A 15,500-nucleotide genomic window follows, 5' to 3' on the forward strand; every position below is an offset into this window, starting at 1 on the left:
CCATGGTTGTGATGGTCCCACTATATGGATGGAAGTACAGCCAGTGGCCAAAGCAAGCTCGTGATCCTTTACTCCCTATGTCTGTCTTCAGAGTTCTGTCTGGTGACAGAGACCCCAGTGAGGGGGACAAAAGTAGGAAATGGAAGAGTAAGAAGAGAACTGGCAGTAAGAGGAAACTTGTAAAATAGTAACCCCACATATCATATAATAATCATATAACACTCCAAAACCATATAAGGTTTTCAGAGATAGCATCCCTCTAGGTTACCTCCATTTTAAAAGATAGTGGCCAGGGAGTTTCCATAATAACTTCTCATAGTTAAATGCTCCATTAGACTATATCTTTTTCTCTTTTCAACCAGATTTTGAAGGCAAGAATCTCTAAACTCATCAAAATGTCTTGGATAATAAAATGACTCCATAATAAAATGTCCTTTGGTTAAATCACTTTCATACTAGTTTCAGGCTTTTGAAATGTATAAAAACTAATGCATGCCAGTAATGGCACATATTTGTATCTTAATTTTACAACAATATGTTTACAGGTATTGCTTATTAGGAACTTCCTTTTTGCAGGTTTGATACTCCATGTTCATGATCTCATTGAGCTGTTATAATAATCCTGTGAAGTATTCTGTCTCTATTTTATGAAGGAGGAAATCTGGGATGCAGAGACATTCGGTAAGCTTGTGGGAGGTCCTGCAGCTAGAAGGTGACAGAATGGAAATTCACAACCAGGAAGTCCACATCACCATAATAAAATGTCCAAGTTTGGATGATTAATTGCTTATTTTAGCTAGAAAATGGCACCAGAATGCTTTTTGTTCTCTCTGTGACCAAATGGCATGAGTTCCTAAGCTTTGACTTTCAAAATTGAATAAAGTAAGTAACAAATACCATTGAAAACAGTGTGTTCAGAGCTGGAGAGATGGCTCAGTGGGTAAGAGCACTGGCTACTCTTAAAAAAGTCCTGAGTTCAATTTCCAGTACCCACATGGCAGCTCACAACTGCCTGTAACTCCAGGAGATCAGACACCCTTACACCAATGTATATAAAATAAAAGTTAAATAATTTATTGAAAAAAGAAATTAGTCTGTTAATACAGGGCATTAAAAAATAGGTTTGAAAACTGATTGTTTTGCCACTAAAGGTGTTGTCTACAAGGTTAGTAGAAAATGAAGGGAGAGCTTTCACGTGCTTAGCAACTTTGGACATAGCCCTGGAATGATATCTATGGCTTCAGTAATGTATAACAAAAATGTGTTGTCATCACAACTCTTCATGCTATGAATTTTATGGAAATACTTGCCAGCATGTTGAGAAAGATATGAGACATGCCACCCAATTTTGTTGAATGAGAGCTGAAAAGCATGAAGATCTGAACTATATCAAAACTTCATTAATCCCAGCACCCTTAGGCCATACTAAATATCCTTAAGAAAAAAAGCAAGAGAGAAAAATGCTCTGCAACTCGCCCGTCTGCCAATCAGATTTGGAAAAGATGAAGAGATACTACGTGTAAGTGATCTCCTAGTCAGGGTAAAACCCTCACGCTCTGTCCATCTTTCTAGTTACCTGTTGCTCCTGCTGCTGTTGCCTTCTATGTTTCTTAGCTGGTAGAGGAGGAGGTGTGTCATTTAAAGGAAAAGGATCAACAGATGTAGCCATGACGTCAGGCCAAGGGGTTGATGAAGGTTGAGTGACAGGATGAGGAGAAAGGGCGGAAGGAAACATAAATCCAGAATAGACAGCTGATCTTTGCTTTATAGGAGAAAGAAAAGGTACACAAACACACCCGCATGAGATGAGAGGATGGATGAGACAGAGACATGAAATATGTAATCTGATTGTTCTGAATTATCGTGTGTTAATTGTGACATCACAAATGTTGGGCACTATCTTTCCATTTAGCCTCTTGATAAAATCCCACACAACCAGCAATCTAATCAGTAAAAGGTATTCATACTTCACATCATTGGCCTCTCCAAGAACGCTTTATAAAAGCACCATAATGATTAAAGCATAATTCTGTATTGCCCAGCAAAATAGACAACAAATCCCATCTGAGAAGGTAATTCAAAGCAATGATTTTGAATATAAGAATATTAGGTTTGGTTAGAACGCTAAGACAACTGACCTTATTTGGTGGCAGTTATGTCTAGTCCCACATGATTAGCACACATTTCATGGTTTCTAACATTTTTAGTGTAAAACAACTTCCCCTCCCCCAACAAGTCTTGTCTAGTTAATAAACTCGGCATCTTTCTGGCCGTGCGGAACACGCTCCTTCATTTTGCTCATTTTCAGTGAACCATGGGTTAATGCCTGACATGAGGAATAGCAGTGAATGAATGAAACGCATGCCCACACACCTCTGAACTCTGGGGCTGGCTCACCGGCACAGCCGAGGCAGGCTCAGTGACAGCAGCGGCAGCATCAGCGGGGAACTGAGTGGAAGGGGATAGATTCGTGGAATTGCCATATGACTCATTAATCTCATTTACACTGACATAGCCCTAAAAGGAGGAATTCAGAAGTTAAACACAAAGAAAGCAAAAGCTGAGGCATGCGAGAGTATTAATGTTTCCAAACTATGAGTTAGCTGAATGCAGCACAGCCAGATCCCGGGCACCACTCAATGTTTCATTAAGTGAATGATAAGCAATGAAAATAGATTTTGCAGTGCTCAATCTTGAAAAATGTCATTGCAAGTATTAAAACAGAGTTTCTGGTGAAATCAAGATGACCATTCGACAAATATACAGACATCTCAGTATCATTCTATCAGTGGAATAGCATTATCTTTACACAGATATTGTACAATATGATACCCAAGAGACACTCACGCTTTGTTTCAAGAGCCTTTTCCACAAATATGCATGGTTCCCTCTTCTGTCTTTTGAAAATTATAGCGCCAGAATGAGTAGGCTGATGGGTTTTGCATCAGGAAAACATTTATAAACATAGCAACTTAGCTTTAGTGGCATTTAGTTTTGGACATTTCAACCAAATAAAAATGGGAACCCTGTCTTTACATCCATGTGTGTGTACAAACACAGACCTCGGGGAGAGTTGCAGCCATGTGGTGTTTTTATTCAAGGCAGTTTACTCAGCTCTAACTTTGTTGTTAGCACAGAGAAGTTCCAGTTACTTTTAAACTCAGTAATTCAGTTCTGGCTATGGCTTTACAAAAATGCCCAGGATTCAAAATCTCCGAATCAAAACTCCTGAAACTGTCTTTGTGGAAAAGGCACTTAGAATGATTTTCACAAAAAGTAATTCCATAAGTCAATCAAGATTTTTGCCACACCAATAAAATAATATAAAGAAGAAGAAGAAAGCATATAAAATAACAGCTTTTGAAAGTGAAAGTGGGTTCAATTTGACTTTTGGCTTCTATTTTTAGACCATTAATGACTGAAATGCCATTTAGCTTTTCAAAAAGTGATTCCATGTAGCAAAAACTCTAGGCTGGAAAGGAAAGTCTTTAAAGACAACCTATCATAACAACAAAGCAGAGAAAGATAGAGCTGACGATTATCAGCAAAACATCCTGAAGTCTTGCACGGCCAAAAGGACACAGGTACTAGGTGAATTTTTATGTGCTTCAACTGAAGAAAGGAAGAGATGAATTTGGCTGTTCAATTTCATTTTATCTGTGGTAATGTATCATAAACAAAATTAAAATCTTTGAGTTGTTCTTTCACTTGGTTGATAGAAAGCTTTAAAGTCAGGCTTTGAAAATTCCCTCTTGTAATTTAATTGCATCAAAAAGATTTCTCCTTGTCAGGGGTGAGTGCTCTGTAAAGAATCTGGTTATAAATTGATCATTCTTTGGAAGGAAGGGGAAAAAAGAAAAGAGAGAAGAAGAAAGTGAAGACAAAACGATTGGAAACTAGACAATCAAAACATCCTCTGAGTCAAAGCTTCTTGTTACCTATTGAGAATATGAAGATAATAGACACACATGGTCTGGACACACAAAAATCCAGTACAGCCTTTGACATCCAGGAGTCTTCAGAAAAAGCAAAGAACATCTCATCTATAGGACAGGAGAGGTTAGGAGACAGAAAGAACAAAAGGCCAGTGTAATTCATGTGGCTGTCACAGCCCTCCCTCTTAAGTGTGCTTAGGGTCAACTTCCAAGTTTCCCTAAAACCTCCTCTTTCCTCATCTTCAGATACCTCAGCAAGAAGCACTAGCTCTTCCCCTCACCCTGAACATAGCACTGGGAACATAGCACTGTTCTTGAATGCTCCTTTGTCAGCTCACTACAAAATCCAATATATCAGCAAGAACTTTCAGTTCTATTTGCAAAATACATGCAAATCCAAACAACTTTCCATCTCACTACCATTGCTGGATCTAAGCACCTAATCCAAGCCCTAGGCTGGACTACTCTGCTCATCTCCAATCAGTTTTCCTACACCTCCTCCTACTTCCTCTGACCCAGTATTTGCTGAGTGGCCCAGAGTTAACAAACAGATATGGGAATGGAGAGATGGCTCAGAGGTTAAGAGTGTGTCTGCTGGCTACTCTTCCAGAGGTTCAATTCCCAGCAACCACATGGTGGCTCATAACCATCTTAGCATGTAGACAGAATACAGAATACTGTATATAATTAATACATAATAAATAACTGTATACTGTATAATAAATAAATAATAAATAATTATCTTTAAAAAATAAAATAGAAAAAAAATGGGTATCAAATAATATTTTCTCTCTCTACCTGGAAACATTTAGTGACTTCCCAGAATATACACAAGCTGTATTTCATTAACACTGCTCACGCGGCCTACTTTACACCTCACTGATCTTACCTTATTCCTATAAGTTCCATTCACAGCCACACTCACCTCACTGACCTTGCCAGGTATGTGTTCCCAGTAAAAAAAACTATGAAATGATATGACTTAACAAGGCTCTTATAGAAACATTTTTTTTTAATGCTTCTGAGATACACACTTGGTCACACCTATTATAATGTGTTTGTTAGGGTTTTGTTTGGTTTCTTCGAGACAGGGCCTCTCTATGTAGCCTTGGCTGTCCTGGAACTCAGTTTGTAGGCCAGGCTGGCCTCGAACCCACAAGGTCCACCTGCCTCTGCCTCCTGAGTGCTGGGATTAAAGGTGTGCACCACCACTGTCCAGTTACACCTGTTAGTGTGATGAACATTTTATTTCATATACATGAACAAACATGAATAAGCATGTACGCATGCAACACACACACAGAGAAAGAAAGGGAGGGAAGGGAGGGGGAGGGAGAGAGTATTTTAGCTACAAATTCCTCATTCTGCTTTCTTTATGTGAAAACTTGTAAGTAAAAGCATTCTTTGGTGAGGCAAGTTTTTCTGTAGAAATAGCACTTTTCCTTAGTTTTTAAGTCAATAAATACAAAGTAACTTTATCATTACCATCATACTTTTCCACAGCAGAATCAAAATGTTCTATCAGTGTAGCTCTGGGAGTAAATATTTGGTCAAGAGTGATGTGGGGGTCGAGAGAGGAAACAGTATGTATGGCTAATACAACAGGAGCTCCCAAGTGAAGGAAAAAATAAGACCAAAGGAAAAAAAAATAGAGCATCTTATCAAATACTTGGAGGCATTTTCATATTTTATAAGACTCATGAGAAAAAGAAACAGAAAAGGGGAGAAAGGATGAAGGAAGGAAAAAGGAGAATGCAAGACCCAAGATACCTCACGATGTCACTGTCAAGACAAGTAGATGTGTTTTGACACACACAAACATGCATGCACATTACACACAGAGATAATCCCTGAACTCCTTGATGCATTTATAAGGCAAGAGTTTGTCAAGCATTATAAGTTTTTGCCAGTCATCTAAGCTTTTTTTAGTTGACTTGTTACCCAAAACTGAGGCAAGTCTGATTTCCAAGTTGACCTGAGCAGACATTGAAAATCCTGGCTTACCTCTTTCAGAGTATTGGGGTTAATGGGAAATCCTTTCCCACCGGTCAGGCTGGAGTACTTCTTTTCCAGATTACAGAGATTCTCCTTTTCCTAAAGAAATGCAAAACCTATTGAGCTTGGAGTCAGCTTAGCAAACAACTGAAAAGCAGTGCATTGACCTGGCATTAGAGACTAACATCAAAATCCCAGACATGCCCATTTCTATGTCCTTTCCTCATACTCAGTAAAAGCGTGTCATTTCAGATGTCTCACCTACTGTTTATTGACATGACGCACGAGCAATTCTCAAACATATTTAGTTAGATAACCTTTCATTCAAGACGAATTTTACAAAGTGACAGTAGATTTAAGGGAAAGACAGGATGTTCTAATTGAAGTAGAAAATGGCAAGAGGAGCCAGGTTTGATGGCACCAGCCTGCCTGCAATTGCAACACTTGAGATGTGAAGGCAGGAGGAACAGGAGTTCAAGGTCAGTGTCAACTGTACAGTTAAATTGGATGCCAGGACAGGCTACCTGAGACTCTCTCTGAAAACAAACAGCAAAATGAAAGGAGGAAAGCTCAGTGGCCCAGAACCTTCTCAGCCTCCATCTTTTGCGTATTTTCTTTCTCCCAAATAACACACAGCATGTGGCCTCTCGTAATACAATTTCATAATCCATTGCTGCATTTTTTTTTCTGAAAACTTCACAGAATTCATTTTTTTTTTTTTTTTTTTTTTTTTTTTATGTTTTAGGTCCACAATCCATGTTGGGCAAATCAGTTACTAAACAACTTCTAGGAAAATATTTATGGCGTGTATTATTTACCATGATATAATTTACATAACAAGGAAATTCAAAGGCTTTGGGTGTAATTATTTTTAACAAACAGAAAAGCACTGCAACCAAGACAAAAAAAAAAATGTTTGTGGCCCCTTCCATTCAACCCCTAGCCCAACGGTCAAGCACTGCTCTGACTTTCCTGGTCTTGAACTATGTTTTCCCTCATGATACACATGGGGTCATTCAGCACACACTCTCTTGTGTTGGCTTTACTCCACCGTGCTATCTATCATGCATAGATAGTTAACCCCTACTTCATGCTGAGGAGTGTTGTAATATACACAGTATATGCTATTAATTCATGTTTCTCTTGGTGGTTGTTTGGCTTGTGTTTGAGGGAGGGTTACTGTGCAGAAGCTACTTCAAGCAGTTTTATACACGTGTTTGGACACATCAGTCATTAAGACATGTTTTCATTTCTCCTGCATAAATATCTACTAGGGTTTCTGGGTTCAAGATGGACACACATTTAAAGCTATAAAACCAACTTTTATGTAGCTTTCCAAAGGAGCGCATTTTACACTTAGACCAGCAAGGCATGGCTGCTTTATTTATATGGCCATATTTTGGCTGGAGTTTGAGTGTTTCACTTAATAGTGACTCTAATCATTTTAGGTAATGTGAAGTTGAGTTTGATTGATGTGAGTGAGTTGATTGAGATTGAAAGAAAACCATCAATCAGTTATGGAGGAAACAAAATTCTTATTTCTTATAAACCATGATTTTCATAATCAAATTGAATTTTTATCTATTTTTAATGAGGAAACATGTTATCTGTGACCTCATTTACTTATTTGTAAAAAGAAAATCTATGATTTAAAGATTTTTGTTGTTTTCCCCTTAAAAGTTCATTAACCATTTAAGAATACATCATAGAGGCTGGAGGAATGGCTCAGTGGTTAACAGCACTGTCTGCTCTTCCAGAGGTCCTGAGTTCAGTTCCCAGCAACCAACGTGGTGGCTCACACCAGCTACACTGCCTCCTCTGGCATACAGAGCACTCATATACACAAAATAAATACACCTTTTGTTTTTTAAAGAAAGATAATTCTTAAAAGAGAATACATAATACTATGCAATCTAAGTTGTGCTTTTGAATATTATGTAAAAAGGGAAAATCAGCTCTGGGGTAGAGGTGAAGAGCAGCTGAAAGAGCAGGAAGAAGCTGCCTGGATGTGTGCGGTCTACAGAGGCCCCTCAAGTGGACCAGCAACTCTACAGAAAGGATCCATCCCTTCTTCCGTAAGCGAACGTAGCTGAGAAGGGAAAGCACGTTTCCCTTGTATTGTGTTGTATCATTGTCCACTTCACTCTGGACTCTATTCTCCCCCTGCTCCCTGCTTCAGGTCCAGCCCATATTTTTACTATCTCAATATAATGTTTCCAGGTTGTGACTCTCACCTGAGACCCCATCAGCTTTGGTGTCTGGTGTCTTACTCCTGAATAACACCAGGGACCATGTTCAAATTGTGTGGCTCTAGTTTCCTTTTTCTTTCTTTCTTTCTTTCTTTCTTTCTTTCTTTCTTTCTTTCTTTCTTTCTTTCTTTCTTTCTTTCTTTCTTTCTGTCACAGTCTTAGGCCTAGGAATCATTTTAATGCATCTCTTTGCTGGGACAGATAAGAACATGGACCCATTGGAGTATGCTGGCCCTTTTCTTTTTTTTTTTTTTTTATCAGTTACATTTTATTAACTCTGTATCCCAGCCATGTCCCGATCCCTCATTCCCTCCCAGTCCCTCCCTCCCTCCCTCATCTCCACCGTGCCCCTTTCCAAGTCCACTGATGGGGGGGGACCTCCTCCCCATTCATCTGATCCTGTTTTATCAGGTATCTTCAGGACTGGCTGCAAAGCCCTCCTCTGTGGCCTAACAGGACTGCTCCTCCCTTCGGGGGAGGGGAGACCAAAGAGCCAGTCATTGAGTTCCTGTTAGAAATAGTCCTTGTTCCCCTCACTTTGGGAAACCAATTGGTTACTGAGCTACCACAGGCTACATCTGAGTGGAGGTTCTAGGTTATATCCATACATGGTCCTTGGTTGAATGTCAGTCTCAGAAAAGACCCTGTGCCCAGATATATTTGGTCCTTGTGGAGCTCCTATCCTTTCCCCATCAGACTAACTCCCCTTCTTATGATTCCCTGTACTCTGCCAAAGGTTTGGTCATGAGTCTTTGCTTTGAAAACACTGCTAGTTAGTCTTTCAGATGCGCTCAGTAGACTCCTGTCATACGTTCAATGCACATCCCATCTGTCTTTCTAAATGAGGATTGATCATCTTACCCCATGTCCGCTCAATTGATTATCTTTTTTAGGTGTAGATTTCATTATGTTTATCATATCTTATAGGTCTATATAAGTGAGTATATCCCATGTTTGTCTTTCTCCTTCTGGGATATTTCACTCAGAATGATCTTTTCTAGATCCCACCATTTGCCTGCAAATTTCATGATTTCCTCCTTTTTGATTGCTGAGTAGTATTCCATTGTGTAAAAATACCACAATTTCTGTACCCATTCCTCCGTTGATGGACATCTGGGTTGTTTCCAGGTTCTGGCTATTACAAATAAAGCTGCTATAAACATGGTTGAGCAAGTATCTCTTTTGTGTACTTGAACGAACTTTGGGTATATACCTAGCAGTGGTATAGTTGGGTCTTGAGGAAGCACTATTCCTAATTGTCTTAGAAAGCGCCAGATAGCTTTCCAGAGTGGTTGTACCAGTTTACATTCCCACCAGCAGTGGAGGAGGGTTCCCCTTTCTTCAGCATGTGTTATCGCTTGAGTTTTTCATCTTGGCTGGCCCTTTTCTAACCAAGCCCCATGGGACATCTCCAGATTCAGCTAAATCAAACTAACTTCAATGTGACCTTTATGAGGAACACACACACACACACACACACACACACACACACACACACACGTACAAATAATTAAAGTTGGAAACACCAGAGTATTTAAGCCAAATTTTCAACAGCGGTATTTTCCCTTAACTCTACCAAAAATCATTGTTAGAATATCTTTGACTATTTAATAAAAAGTGTGATTTTTTTAAATGAAATAAGAGAAATTACAGATTTGTCATAGTTCATATGTTGAGTGTTGAGAGGGCATGATGAAAACCTCCTTGCTAACTGTCTGAGTTGAAGGTAACCATAAGAGAGTAGTCTTGCCAATTTGGAAGATTAGGTAAGAAAATCAATATGAATGGCTTTCTCAGAGCATAAAGGCATTAGGCTGGGAGAGGCAGCCCCCTCCCACCAGCTGGAAGTTGTGCTTTTACTGTCAGCTGCTGCTGAACAGGAAGTACTCACTCTTTGGAGCATCATTATTAGATTGTTCTTTTCTTTCACAAAGTGATCTTGTTCCCTCTGAGCCTGCTGAACGATGTGACTGGCTTGCTTTTTCAAGGCAGAAATTTTTTCCTGGGAGACAAAAGTAATCCAGTCAACGAAAGACGCATATTAGACAGCGAAAGGTTTGGCAGTTTGGCCTGGGCAAAGAAGGAAAAGGTCTTTAGAACCTATAACACTGCCCAAATTTTAGTTGGCAGTGGACCGTCATGATCGCCTAAGGCTAAGAAGCATTGGCTCGATACTTCTTGACTGACAGCCAGTGCAGTGCATGTGATTTGAAAAATTATTCTGAAAGATTCAAGATTCAATAGAAAATCTTGTTTTGGATCAACAGCTGATTATTTAACATGCTGGCAGGGAGAAAAAAATACAATAGAATTTCTTCATTAAACCGGAAGTCACTTTCTCTGTTCTTCATTCTCTCCATCAATTTTATTCCTCGATATTACCCAATTAATAAAATATTCTAGGATATGGTTATGAATTCTGGAATAGTGGAGTCCATAGTAATCAGAATGATTTCCTACTGGTCTGTTGCTAATAATAGCAGGCTCCCAGTTAGCACTGGGAATTATTAATCAATGGAAAGAAGAATGCAAAAGAAGAATTTATTCATAGAATTATTCTAAATCTAGTTATTTCAATTGCCAGAGGAACTGATTTGAAACAAACAGCTGATTGTTTATGACTTGGTTTTTATGTGAGTCAAAAAACGGGGGTGTACTATCCATAAATACCTCTAAAACAATCTAACACTGACAGTACAGGGTATATTATTTGTCATATGTAATGGGCCAAATGTGATTTACACAAAAGGGTATTTAGATACAGAGATGGAAAGTATCCATTGCTATCTGAATGACAACAATTACTGTCACACAGTTACTAGTAACTTTTCATTTTTTCACACCAACCATCACCTGGCAAATTTACCTTCCTAGCCACGATGTTCCGTTGATACTCTGCCACCTCCCGCAGCAGCTGCTGAGTCAAGTTCTCCTTCTCCTCATCCAGACGGCTCTCATGCTCAAGCTGCTGGAACTCTAAGTCTTCAAAGTGTTTGCTCTCAACATCCAACAGGTCAGCATCCTTTGAAGAAAATGGAATAAAAAATGAAGCACACCAGAGTGGCTGCAGCCTTCTCGATGTGAAGAAATGATTAAAAGTACTCATTCCAATACAGATGCCTGGTTACAACATTGTGTGGGGCTAGAACACAAGGGACATCCCAGCTGTCACTGTTAGAGGTGAAGGGTAGGGGCATGGTGAAGAGGGAAGTTTTGACTTAACCATCAGTTTTGAGTTTTTCTGTGTATGCAAAACTTTTTCCTTTAAAGCCATTAGATGGCCTCACATGAACAGTGGAGTTTAAAAATATCTCCCTAAACAACCCAAATATTTTTTACAGACCAAATTTCTTAAGAAAATTACTGTTTCCTACAGTTCTCATGTGAATTGTAAAACAAAATAACAGATGAAAATACCTCACAAGTGAATCCAAAAGTACAACCAAGGTCTTTAAGGAAGGTACATGCACCACAATGGTGGTAACACAACCCACTGAGGTGTAAGGAGAAAATAGTAAACCTTTGTGTTTAGTGTTTATTTTTCCTTTCAGTTTTATTTCTTACCTCTTCTTTTTTTCTCTTGTTTTGCCTCTCTCCTGACCTCTCTTTCCCCCCCTCTCTCTCCCTCCTCACTCTCTCTTGGATAGGATCTCTTTGTATACCTCCAGTTCACCTGTAGTTTATCGTCCTCCTGCCTTATACCTACAGTGCTGGGATTACAGGGGTGTGTGCTCATACCCAGCTCAATTTATTGACAATTGTTTTTTAATGTACACACAAGTGGACAAATATATACATAAGTTAAAATATATAAGCTTTGAGAGGCCATGCAATAAATGTTTATTGTATTTATTATATGATATTGTTGACTATATTATAGAGAAGGGTCACGTGTCAAGAAATTAGCATGTGGACATGAATTCTGTTGAGAAATGTTGTTATTCTAGGTTCAGCAATTGTAATCAATAGAGTAGTTTGGCGAGGAAAAATAATAATGAAACCTATGCCTGTGTGGAGCAGACAACATGTGGGTTTCTGATAGCTCTCCTCACAGTTGCTGTGAACACTCGACTATCTAAAAGATCATTTGGAGGGCTGGAGAGATGGAGCAGCAGTTCAAAGCTCATATTGCTCTTCTGAGGTCCTGAGTTTGCTTCCCAGCACTCATGTTGGGCAACACACAACTGTCTGTAAATCCAGTTTCAGAGGAATCTAATGCCCTCTATTGACATTTTAGTGCACCTGTCCTCACATGCACACACAGACATAATAAACATACACATAGTTTTATAAAACACACCTCCTAAAATAGGCATTCGGAGAGAAGATTCTTTCACTGAGCCTTTATGGATCCATGACAGTTGTTCACAAATCTCTTTATTGGAAAGAGGGGTGCTAAAGCTCTCACCAGGAAGAGAGGAGTATGTGCTGGCTGGTTTGAGTCCGACATGACCCAAGCTAGAGTCATCTGAGAGGAGGAAGCCATGACTTAGAAAATGCTTTCCTAAGATTGGGCATAGACAGGCCTGTAGGGCATTATATTAATTAATATTGAGGGAGCAGGGGACATCCTGGGTTGGTTGTTCTGGGTTCTATAAGAAAGCAAGCCAGGTAGGCCATGAGGAGAAAGCAAGCACCACACCACATGTCCAAGACCTCTTCATCAGCTTCTGTGTCCAGGCTCCTGCCCTGTTAGAGTTTCTGCTTGGTTCCCCTCACTGGATTATGACTTGTGATATGTAAGTCAAATACAGCCTTTCCTCTGCAAGTTGCTTTGGTCATGGAGTTTCATCAGCGCAATAGTAACCCTAACTCAGACAGAGATTCAACAAGCTATGTACCACTACCCCATGAAGAAGCTTGAAGAGAGTGAAAGAAGGTCAAAAATGATGACAATTAATAGGTGTTCTTCAATCTCTGGGTGTTCTCAAAAACAGGAATGTATTCATAAGTTGCCTTTGTGCTGAGGTTGGGACACGCTGTAAAAACTATTCGTAAGTCCATTAAAAAATATTCCTTTACTTTTGGAGCCACTACCAGAATTCCAAATGTGGTCTGTGTTGAATATTTTTAAATTATAAATAATATTTGCCAAAAGGAAGAGGCAGTTGGACAATGTGGCTAACAGCTCTGCCGAGCCAAGACATTTAAGACATTCCCTGTTGCTGTTGTTCACTTAAATCATCAAAGAGGATTTATAATAGTTATTTAATAAACTCTATGTCACCATATTACTTCCCCTGCTGGGTTTTATTCACTAATAAAGTATGTTTTTTTTAACTGAATTGTCTCTACTTTTAACTTTCTGTCTCTACTATAAATTATGTTGTAAAGATGAGTCACATAAAGTCTATTAGTTGCCATGAAATTACAGTTAAAACTATACCAACAAGGTTATTATGATGATGCACACTAGATCTGGAATTATAAGAGTTGGAAAAACACAAATTGAAAAACATTCAAAGCGGGGTGTGGTAGGACATGTTTATAATCCCAGCACACAGGAAGTTGAGGCAAAAGGATCTTGAGTTGTGAGACTCAGTCTTGGCAGGAGGCGTGTGTGTGTGTGTGTGTGTGTGTGTGTGTGTGTGTGTATGTAGGCCAAATTTTAAAAAGTAAACTATGAAGACTTTTAAGAAATTTTGAATTCATATACACATTCATCAGACTATCTAGGGTATCTCAGCCTCTCAATGTAGACTTAATATTTTCAGCTTATGGGAGATTTCTAAAGGAATTACTTGCTCATATGAATTAAAGTGTTGTACTTTGAAAAATGTCTGTAGTCTTGAAAGAGTGTACTAGATGATATGATTACTTATACAGGCACATATAATTAAGTTCTCAAGGTCTTCCAATTAAGCTTAATTTGAGGTTAAAGAAAATTAAGATAAAAAATTTCAAGTCCCCCCCCCTTAGCTTAGAAATCATCTTTAAAGTGTCACAGGGCTCACTATACACCCTATGCTAGCCAGCTGCTTACTCCACATGTGGTTAAAACACAACACGTGAGAGACAGCCATTGATTTGTAGCAAATATTTAAACTACTGAATAAAAATAATAGGGAGAAAAGCAGAAAACTCAGCTAAGCTCAGCACTCAGATTCTGTGAGTGCAACCATCTCCTCAGACAACCTAAGCCATTATCCCCTGTTTGTTTAAATGCTGAAAGAAAAGCTACAGGGAAAAAAAAAAACCTTTAAAAAATTAGATAATGAGGATTTTGGAATGGAATTTGAGACAGTCATAGATTCACTGAGACAGGAGAACAGATACAGACAGCTCTCAGCCAAGCACATGAACAGCTAAATGAAAAATAAAACAAAACTTTCACTCACTGAGAGGACATCACAGGATCACGTCCCTCTACTGGCTGACTGGATACTGTAGACACAACAGCTGCATCAAAAAAAATTCTGTGCCTTTCTGCTTTCTTGTGAAAATTATTTTGAGAGTTTATAAGGCACACATCTACAGGCAGATGATCTTTAGGCTTTCACTGCCCAGCAGAGAAACAGAAAGAGGAGAACAAATGTGGTCTGCCTGGGCGTGGTCATAGAAACAATCTCGTGGGTTAAGGCAAGCTCTGGAGGGGAATTGCAATGGGGCATGGGGCATGTAAACCTCTCCCCATATCACTCGGCGGAGTCAAACACTCCTCCTCATTTTGCAATATGGAAAGAGGTAAGCGCGCCGCGCCGACTTTTCCTCTTGCGTAGAAAGACAGTGAGATCCACAGAAGTGGAACAACTTTTCTTAGACTATGGGAAAAATGGGCTTTAGCACCAGTGATGGAACAGGAAACTCCCAGTTATAGGTGTCGCTGCATAGAGTATTTTTAACGTCAAAGCACCAAAATCAACAATCTAGACCAGTGGTTCTCAACCTTCCTGGTACTGAGAACTTTTAATATAGTTCCTCATGTTGTGGTGACCCCAAACATAAAATTATTTCTGTTGTTGCTTCATGACTGCAATTTGCTGCTGTTATGAATCATAATGTACATATCTGATAATGCAGCCCCAAGAAGTCATGACCCACAGGTTGAGAACCACTGATCTGGGGAACAATTACTATAAACAGCATTGATATAGTGTCACAGCTAAGGTGTCCGCCTCATCCACTTTAACAGCAGAAACTATCCTGGCAAATAACAGTCACTCTTGCTCTCAGCGTTTTCTTCTGTACCGAGGGCAGCCCAAGACTGGCAACTGGACTCAGCAGCAGCCATGTTTCAGAAGGATTTAGGGGTAAGATGTTACAAGCACATACATTGCTCAACCAAGACAGTTCAGCTCTGGTCTTTAAGCACAGCTTAAGA

General features: G+C 39.3%; 1 protein-coding gene across 8 annotated transcripts in view; it reads right to left on the reverse strand.

Moving 5' to 3' along the window:
* Phldb2 (pleckstrin homology like domain family B member 2) overlaps positions 1 to 15,500 on the reverse strand; it is a 207,470-nt gene that overhangs the window by 24,080 nt on the left and 167,890 nt on the right. For 6 of the 8 annotated variants that reach the window (XM_060370491.1, XM_060370489.1, XM_060370494.1 and 3 more), the window contains 4 exons: positions 11,046 to 11,201; positions 10,071 to 10,181; positions 5,940 to 6,029; positions 2,374 to 2,517 (listed from right to left, as the gene is read on the reverse strand). In XM_060370491.1, coding sequence (XP_060226474.1) covers positions 2,374 to 2,517; positions 5,940 to 6,029; positions 10,071 to 10,181; positions 11,046 to 11,201 — 501 coding nt within the window. The remainder of the gene's footprint in view (positions 1 to 2,373; positions 2,518 to 5,939; positions 6,030 to 10,070; positions 10,182 to 11,045; positions 11,202 to 15,500) is intronic. The other 2 variants (XM_060370495.1, XM_060370496.1) reach the window with 1 other exon arrangement.

This window comes from Meriones unguiculatus, chromosome 17 (assembly GCF_030254825.1).
Source record: "Meriones unguiculatus strain TT.TT164.6M chromosome 17, Bangor_MerUng_6.1, whole genome shotgun sequence".
Classification (NCBI taxonomy): domain Eukaryota; kingdom Metazoa; phylum Chordata; class Mammalia; order Rodentia; family Muridae; genus Meriones; species Meriones unguiculatus.